Source organism: Opisthorchis viverrini, assembly GCF_000715545.1.
Source record: "Opisthorchis viverrini unplaced genomic scaffold opera_v5_40, whole genome shotgun sequence".
Lineage (NCBI taxonomy): Eukaryota > Metazoa > Platyhelminthes > Trematoda > Opisthorchiida > Opisthorchiidae > Opisthorchis > Opisthorchis viverrini.
The window spans coordinates 1,706,807-1,716,473 of NW_008751694.1; the positions used below are offsets into that span (position 1 = coordinate 1,706,807).

General features: G+C 43.1%; 1 protein-coding gene across 1 annotated transcript in view; it reads right to left on the reverse strand.

The window, feature by feature from the left end:
• T265_02899 (hypothetical protein) overlaps nucleotides 1-9,240 on the reverse strand; it is a gene marked incomplete at both ends in the record, with an annotated part of 14,339 nt that extends 5,099 nt beyond the window's left edge. Inside the window, one exon of the mRNA XM_009167252.1 lies at nucleotides 9,151-9,240. Within this exon, the coding sequence (XP_009165516.1) occupies nucleotides 9,151-9,240 (90 nt within the window). The remainder of the gene's footprint in view (nucleotides 1-9,150) is intronic.
• Nucleotides 9,241-9,667: the final 427 nt, after the last annotated feature.

Sequence of the window (9,667 nt, forward strand, 5' to 3'; positions counted from 1 at the left end):
GGAAAAACGAAACCGATTTCGAACGTACCGCGCCCTGAGTCCGGATAAAAAGGGATACTGGATTTCTTTGTGAGCTTGCCACTTATAAATGAGTTAGCATGGTGGTTAGCGAGCAAAATATGGGTAATACTGCCTAAAATAATTGAAATTGGTAAATGGATAATGGGAGATGGTGATGGACGTCCTGGTTTAATACACATGGTTCACAAGCAAAGAGATAACCGTCCCCAGTGGTTCATTAACCAAGCGATTGTGTTTCAGAATTTTTGGTGATGCGGAGAAAACTGAACTGTTATCAGTGAACACTATATTTTCCTGGAGATGCGAGAGTACGGAAGTGGGACAAATAGTATTTATACAACAGAAACGTTCTTCAAAAACTAGAGAAAACAAAAAAGCGATTAGGGTGCAAAAAATTGGTTTCAAGTTCGCTAGTTGGTCAGGCAGGTCCAAACGGCGTTCCCGGTTAACTAGGACGAAATATTTTGTCAAACTGATCAGGTCGCATTGTGCGTGAAGCTTAGAGACTACATTCTGCAGGGTATAGTCATCGGGCCAGATGGACTTGCCCTTGGAGTTTCTCGGATTTTTGCCGGCCTCCAGTCGTCTTGGCATCAATTTTCAGATTCTATCAGGAGCAAGAGGGCGCCTTCTCTACAAAGTGGAAACAGATTGTCTCCTGAACAGCGTATTGACCTTTGCGGGGCAATTTGAACTTCCATCAGCACCGGCTCATGGTTACCGGTGAACGGGACATCAGTGCTACAAATTCACGGTCAAAATCTACGCTTCATAACCGGTCAGCAGATTCTCCACCCTTCCCGGGCTTCAATAGCGCTGATATTAACGCCGTATCCACGTGAGTCACTCAAATTAGGTGCAGTTGATGTGCTTTTCGTCCATGAATCGGAATGTGTGCGCGCATTTTGGCTTTCACGATCTGGTTTCACCCCAACACAATCTCACTGTCGTGGCCAACCCTATTATTCCCTCGGGTTCCTCCGTTTACGATTCAAATGGCATACATTCTCCCACATCCCGTGTGCCTGTTCCGCCAAGTTGTGCGTCAAGTCGGCCCCGAGACCCACACCTTGTGCGACTGGTCGCGGACTCATTTTCGCTCAACCCAACCCAAACCGCGTGCCGTCCAGTCTCCTGGACTGTGGCAGTCTCACGCTGTCCCACTGCTTCGCCTGAACTAATTCCGACCACATTCCATATGAGCGACATGCACATTTTTGTCACGCTCTTCAAACCAATTTGTTGCTATGTGGATCTGCTGAACTCCTCTCTAACTTTCGAGCGGAACTTCCTCTCAGATTCTGTAAACATAAGCTCACCAGAACATGCACATGGTAACTGAGCCATCCCCGCATACAAGACTAGAGAACTAGAGAAACTACCCTCACCCTTCCTAAAATGTTTCTGGCAACTAGTCATTGGCTTTTACAGGAGATCAGACATCATGAGAACTCGCTGGGGCCTCGGAATGGTCTAGGCTAACTCTTGAAGCAGAAAAGTTTCGTCCGTTTTCTTTTGAACACGTCAACGATCCAGTTACGCGGGTAAGCGTGCCCCACTCCCGCAAGACCAAACCGTTAAAATCTCTATGCATTACCAGGCAGTTACAAAATCCTGAGTGTTTTTGTTTACTCTCCAAGAAAACGTGCTTCTCTCCAACAGCCTTCGCATTCTCACACTAGGCACCAACATAAGCCGCCGGCGGCAGCCCGGATTTCGTGTCTCATTTGTTGATACGTGTTTCGATATTGGTTCTCACAATCAAAACATTATAACCGCCAATGTATGGATTACTCTTAAATCCAAAAGTTTTTCCGGTGCAAAGATATTAATTGACGAACAACTATCCTGTGTTTCATGAGGTAAAAGCTTGCTCTGCGCCGGTCGATTTAACTAGACATGGCTACTAGTGTACGTACGACACTATTGATGGACTCTCAAAGAGCTCGGCCAGCACGAACCTGGTCTGCATCAGCGTACATTGGCTCCACGGTATGGTCATGGCAGGTATGCTTCAGCTCTGAGGACCGAGGAACGCAAATTCTTGATCAAATGACTACAACAGTGTCACTTCCAACGCATTACTGATATTGATGGCAGTGACATGCAGTTTGACCTTTATAAGCCTAATGGCTCCACTTGGTGGACGGCTTCTGACTATGATGAGTCCCATGTTTGTAGTTCTACGATATCCACGAGCACGACCTAAAGCAGAGCCCAAATTTCTCTTTGGACAACCGTGAATGGGATAACAACACGAGGATATTCGTAGCCTCTAGGCATCCTATATTACTGCCAACGCTTACCGATGATTTGCAACATATTCTGACACCTTATTTCCTTCCATATCAACCAAATCGACATGGTCTAACTGAGCATCATACTCTTCCGTGTATTTGATGAGGAAGCCCACTATTGGGATGCTACAGGGTTTCTCCAAAGCCGCTGGTATTTACCCTGAATCCTCGAGAAGTGCACACCTGCTCTTGTGCTCTCATGTTTAATTCATTTCTCATTAGTATTATATGCTACTAAACTTTTATTTCAATCCATATGTAGCTGGTAATCATGTAGTGCCGCACGACTATAAGTTTCAGGTTAGTTCTTAAGTTTGGCGAGAGTTCGTGTGTCTTAACAAGTTATCTCCTCGCCCAGTGATGTTCAGTGAATCCAACAAACACTTCGTTGATGTTTTTGGGTGTACCAAAATCCATCATTAGGTTGACTATATCAGCCTTGGTTTCTCGAAGCGCTCTGGCGTGAACTCACACGATCTAAATTTAGTACGTACAGCTGGCTATTCTCAGTCCAGCATCCTAGTGACCAGCGATAATACGTTAGTATTCTATCTTATAAGTAGCATGCTAATTAGAGCAGTCGATACTTAGCTGCTTTGATGTGCTGAATTTTGCTGGATGCACGTTCGGAGAAAAACAACACAGGCTTTTCAGTCTATGTTGAGTTAGTTTTGATAAATTTATTTCGTATTTTTTGTGGCGCAGTTAATCACCCTGGCCCTAAAACGCGTGAATTTGTCCTTACAATAGCTCGCCTAAAAATTAGTGGCTGCATCCAGGAGGCAATTGAAAACGCAATGAAATAATAAATGAGGGTAATTATGTGCGCGTATGGAGGCAACAGATCATCTCATCATCCCATTTCCGGTGGTTTTACTACAACTGACTCAGATGGCCGAGAGCCAAGCGGAAGTCCGTAAACCAAAAGAACCTGGTAATTCAAGCGCCTTTCTCAGTTGCAAACGCAGAACATTTTTTGCACAGTACAGCTTCGTCAAAGAAAGCATGAAGTTTTTTATCAGCCACCTCTTTCGATGCTTTTTCTAGCCATAATGTGAATAAATTTTGTAATGTTTGTCATGCACTGATTGACCAAAACAGGATGCTGCACCCGCGGTGCTCTTCTGAAATATAGAACACCACTTTATGAACTGCTGGCGGACTGTAGCTGATGAAATTGGTAGTATATTTACTACCCAAGACATTTATTGTTACCATCGTAAGTTTTGATAGGCTCTGAATGCATGATGGATAGCTTGGCTTCATTTTGGAAGATGATCTGTCTCGAGTACCGGTGAAGTTTTGCTTTTGGTGTAGGGTATATTTAACGTAGTCAGGAAAAGACAGCACTGCCATATGTTTGCCATGCCACAGCAGAAAGCGCAGCCCTCAAATTTACAGGCGTCAATGAAACACGCGCAAGAATCAGCTTAGATGAGTCCTTTGGGAGCGAATAGCGCATGGCGCAAATGCGAAAGCATGTGCGGCTAATGTGCTATTGGCAAGGATACTGAACTTATGGTCATGAATTTATTGTAGAAAGTGATTAAATCGCCCTCAAGATTTCATGCTTAGCTCGTTCACGAAGATAATAGATTGAGATTATTCAATAAAAGCTAGAAACACCGAAAATTGTGATACTTCTGAATAGGTGAAGAAGCTTCCGCGAGTAAGGGATTTCATATGTATTGTTTCCATCATAGAACCTAAACTGTGGCCACTGTTATCAGTTTCTTTAGTAGGCGCAACTGAACCCTTTTTCTAAGATACCCCATATTCAAGATGCCGAAGCAGCCCATGAAAGTAACTGGATTTGGGATTTGAACCGGAAAACTAAATGTGAGAACGATACACTGCACATAGTGGGACGTTTCAGCTGTCTTGTTTAGTTTTTGAACAAAACAAACGAAGAAGACAAAGATATCCTAGGGTCCATTTGGTATCTGCGAGTGATGGCCAGCAAGACTGAGTTCGCCCTCACAGCAATCACAAACGCATAGCTACCCGAACAAACTGCGTCCTTGTTGTGACAAAATTAATATGGCCTTAAAGTCCCTTTATATTTGGCGAAAGGGTCATTGCTCTCACAGCAAATCATAGGCACGTATTCTCAACATTAGGTCTCCAGAAACGACTCTGCTTGAAGGCGCTTCTGAGATCATCCATACTGTGTTTTACTTCAAAGAATTCTTCTTTACTGCAAACGTCACATCCGTAATAGAGCCTTTGGTAAAAAGTTTTGGTTAATCACACGGCAATCCGTTACGCTGCATCCTTTCGACTGTTATTCTCTGGTGGATGCCGAGATAAACAGAAGCCTTGAAAATGTGCACGGCTCCTTTAAGTTTTCTTTTAATTTATTTTTACTTCTCCTTGATCAGCAAAAGGTCGAAATCTATGCATAGACCCAAATTTTATTTGAGAATATCCCTACCTGTCCACTAAATCAATCCCAAAATTATCAACAATGTTTAAAATTAATTTTTGGACAGCACAGTAACTCACATATGTGCATGATCTTCGGAATGAAGAAACGACAATTACCAGTTCGCTCATTGTTCAGAACTTTTGACCTCCACGAGGCAAGCCAGTGTTTTATCTGCTATCACGAAACCAGTTTAGCCAAGGTTAGCAAATAAGTGAAACAAGCATTTGCTGCGAAAAATCCCAGAAAAATCTGTTTGCGTGCCGCGGGCAATGTAGGATTTCACTCGCAATAATGATGACAGACGATAAAAGCAGTAAAAGATTTGCTGTTGAAATAATTGTCCTTGCTCGTCAAACACGATGGTATGGTAGGTGGACTCAAGTAAGGCGCACAAAGTGACGTCGCAACTCAAAATCGTTATCAAAACGGCCGTCAATTTTGTCAGACTTCGGAGTATGAGGTTAGTCGGAAAAGGTACCCCACAAGTTGTTACGTTCGAGGAAATGACCGAGAACGGTGACCGAGTGCTAACATCTTGGTGTTTACGTGTGTGTCACTACAAAATCGTTTGACCCACGGGAAGTCCCTGGCGAATAGATTCGGAGGTACCGGTACTCGGTTCTCTGTAGACGGTGATCTTCCACATGACAGAGTGCACTACACTGGCTGACAGTGCGTTTTTCTTCCACCGAATAATTTGACGAAAACTTAGCTGGCCCTTCATACCTTGTTTTCAAGTGTGACCTGCCAAGAACACTTGGATAGTGGGAACTCGTTTCGTCAAAGCTCACAAAGATACCGCGTGAAGCGAACATCGGCCCTGTCATGAGGTTGACCAAGAGCCATTTATAAATAGGTTGGAAATGCAAACGTAGAAGATACAGTGTTCAAATACGCAAACGGGACAAAATGTAAAGCGATGATAGTGGCAAATGAACAAAAAGTGTTTGAATCCAGGAAGGCCACTGGTGATCCTGCATCTGGAAGGCGATTCATAGATTGGCAAGTTTTATGCAACCTTGAATACCCTGCTCACTTGATGCTTGAGGATAGAGTAGAAACGTGATATTATTTGGAGGGAAAACCGAGGACTAGTCTCGCACGCGTAGCGATAATGACCTTAAACACTGAAGTCAATGCTCCGGGCATTTTTTACGGCTGCAACGGCGCTGGTTTAGCGGCTTTTGTGTCCAAAAAACTTGTCTCCCAGGGACCATACAGTGGTTAAAATGCTTTTAAAGGTTGAAAAATATATGAGATGGCAAGCGAACCTTATCCATACATAGTTATGTTTGAAGTTACTTATGTGAGCACTGATATTATGCTCTTTTCCATCCTTGATTTTCACCTTATTCAACTGAATGAATCCATGCGCTTTATGTGCGGCCCCAGGCAATTTGCATAGCCCACAAAATAATGCTGACGAGTTGCATTTACCAGCGGATAAATCGCATTTCATTTGCATTCTGCGCTGTGCATAACCTTCCAACGATGTGTCATGTCGGAAGTGCAATATTTTTAACACAGTTTCCACCTGGTTCAAGCACGCTTAACTAAAGACCACCTATGGAGCAAATTTCTACTGGAAAAAATGCAACCCGGGCATCCAAAAAGTATATTTTGAAGAACGGCAGCACAGCAGCACACCGAAGTAACGTTCAGTATGAGTATCAGTCTTGTACAGAGGTGCAAAGGTATCAGGTGATTTCGCAGCAGAAAGGCATAAAAATCAAGCACTTGAGCAGGAAGACTATAAATAAGCTGCCTTCAAATCACCATTGTTCGTATATCTTGAACTGTTCACCACTGCTTATAAATTACTGGATACGATACTGGATCTAGCCTCTCTTCAGCAAGTACACTAGTCGACAAGTCAATCACTTTACCAAGCAAAACTTACCCAATATGTTCTTGGTCCACACATCGTGACACTAGTGATTTGAAATATCGTGAACTACTGAGAAGTGATGGTCTAAACATTCATTCTTTGTGGACAGAACGTTTGGCTGCGTTGGATCCCATTTCGAAATGATCACACACTAGGCATAAATATCACCAACGTGTTAACCGGCAACTTTCAGAATAATTGTCTGCTATGCAGCCGCGAACAATGAGCAGCTCGCACTGGATCCGTCTTTGACCCATGAACAGTAGTGCTGGCAATGAATCGGAGGATAGGCTTATGTGAATCACATTGGGATCAAACGTACAGAGTAACAGTTAACCCGTTATTCATCGTAATCGTAGTCAATTTGAACAACATAGAAGGCCAATTTTAAAACAAGCACTGAACTCCGGTGCTATGCGGTGACAAACGAAAATAGTTCAAATGCTCTATACCCCTACTTAGACGTTAAGTAATTCTGAGGACGCCAATATGCGGCTGCTCGCCGGTATTATTAGAAATCAGCTTCTTACACTAAGCAAAATACCACGTTGCTGATGCAGGTTTCCCGAGATATTTCACAGCTAACAATGGCATAAATCAAATTTTACTTTGATATCCTCAATTTAGCCCCTTTCAAAATTTGCGCAAACGCATTTTCAGGCACTTCTGAGCTTCATTTGCCTATTCTCATCACCCTAAGCCCTGTTATCCTTGAGCGGATACAGTACAACTTTCAAGGACCAGTATATCGGGTCAGTCCTCCAGGCTGATGAAAACTTGGAGCTTCTACGTCGACGTTTACGGGAGGAAGCTTGCCGATGTTCATAACTATCCCTTGTCAAATTGATTCCGCTCGTCAGGAGAAGGATTAGGTCGTTAGGCCACACATAAGATGAGCACACCTAAAAAGCTAATTCTTGGGCACAAAGCACCATGAACACTGAAATCCTCACCGAGCTAAACAATATCTCTTCACCCAAATTGTGGGTGGTTAAGTTGAAAACGGTCGTTAGCCTGCGGCGGTTTATGTGATTATAAAATGGTCCTAGATAAAATTGATTCATAACAATTATCTTGAAGGACATGGATTATGGACTCGACGCCTATTTCTTTCTACAGCATGACTTCCTGTCTAGCATGAATTTACGTGTGCTGCCCATGTTCTTTAACTGCGGTATTTAGGTTAAAGTCGTTGGATCCCATTCTAATTAAGATTTTGTGGACACCTCAATGGAACCATGGAGCGTTTATGGCCACTGTATATATGCGTGGAACCAGAAAATTCACTAAACGGCAGTTTCCACAAATGAGTTGTTGAAGTCTTTCAAGGGTCCCCGGAATGATACACAAAATCCAGAAGCTCGCGCATACCGCCAGGGTCGTATTACTCAACATCGACTAGCAAATTTCCCTCATCTAACAAGCACAAAATAATGGAGAACCGACTGGTATATTTCCTTGCTTTAGACACCAAGCTTGGTTGCGCAAAGACGCATAACGACTAACCCAATGGTAATCTTAAATGAGTCGTGGACGACACCAAAAGAGGTCAGAGGGAGGCTATTCCACACAGCAAGCGCTTGAAATGCAGATGAACGCCGTCCAACACTGGTAGCTAAATTTTTTGAAATATTTTAACATTCAAAAGAAAGAATTAGTAGCGTCAGTGCAAAAGGCTTATCGACGTAAGTACGCTTAGACATTCAATAATTGATAAGATCATAATAATAACTTCTTTTTGGTGAAATGCGCTAAAAGAACCCCAAGAAATGCATCATTTTCAGCGAATTCCAAGCCTGCAAATAACTTGCTGCAAACAACCTCGGGTCCATTGTTTATGAAATCGTCCCGGTTTGCGCTATCCCCAGTAGCAGCAAATTACCCCGTCATGCTCTATTTTGACTGCAAATGGATGATCATGCCTGAGTATATGCCGCGCACGATTTGGAAAAATCTGTTACTATTTTTATTATTAAGTTCGTTTCACATTCTGAGTAGGCCACCTGTTTATCATATTCAACAAGCGATCTGAGGTATTCTTAATTCAGCATCTGAAAGCTGTCAGTTCATTTCGTGTCCCAAGGAGCAAGCTGAACTTATACCTCAGCCAATAATTTGGAGGACCAGTAGGCTGGTTTGCCCGACATGTAACCATTGACTAGAGAGATATTAGTACCACACGGACGCAGTGGGATCAGTGGGTCATGAAGTTCTAGAAACTGCCACAAAATGACCAGCTTTAGTCAAATCATGTTGGTTCGCGACGTGGAAGTGTTTGAATAGGCCTGTCAATCAGACACGATGGTTGCTCCAATTAGGTCTTTGGGCGGGTGTCCGCTGCTTCCAACTTCCTACATAACACTATAGGCTTCCGGTAAATAAATGCATGGATTATTGTTTAAGCAGCCCAATTAACTCGCGCGCTCTTCATATCCCTTTCCCGGTTCACCACCAACTGCTCACGGTATAGCCGTTGTTTGTTACCAAGACTGCTAACGTGTGTAGCTTGTATTTACTTCATAAGCTTTTGTGAAATGAAACACATCTGTTATTCCGATTGTTTGCGCCATGTGTTCCCTGCCCGTGATTAGGTGTTCGTGATACATTCTGTTCTCCGCGGTTTCTGGCAAAATCCTTATAGATCAGAAAAGGCGCGGCCAGATGGTCGGATTTCTTTCTTCAGCTCATTTAGTACGGCCTTCAGACAAAAAACGCTGGTCAAAAAAGTTGAGCTTCGCCGCATAAGCAATATCAGTAGCGACAAGAACACTGACTATTGAAGAATGTTACACATAACTGACTTCCTTAATTGGTAAAAACGGCCACATCGTTCAACCAAATGAGTCAAAGCACACTTGTTCATGAATGGTCTACAGACCTTGCTACAAACCGAATGTTCAGTCGACAAACTAGTAACGCAGCTCATTCGGCACGGTATATGTTAAGAAGCCTAAAATTTTCAGGTGAACCTAGCTTCCAAATGACAAAAAACTATTGTACTCTGCTAAGGAGGGTAGAAGTGTCCTGGTGGGT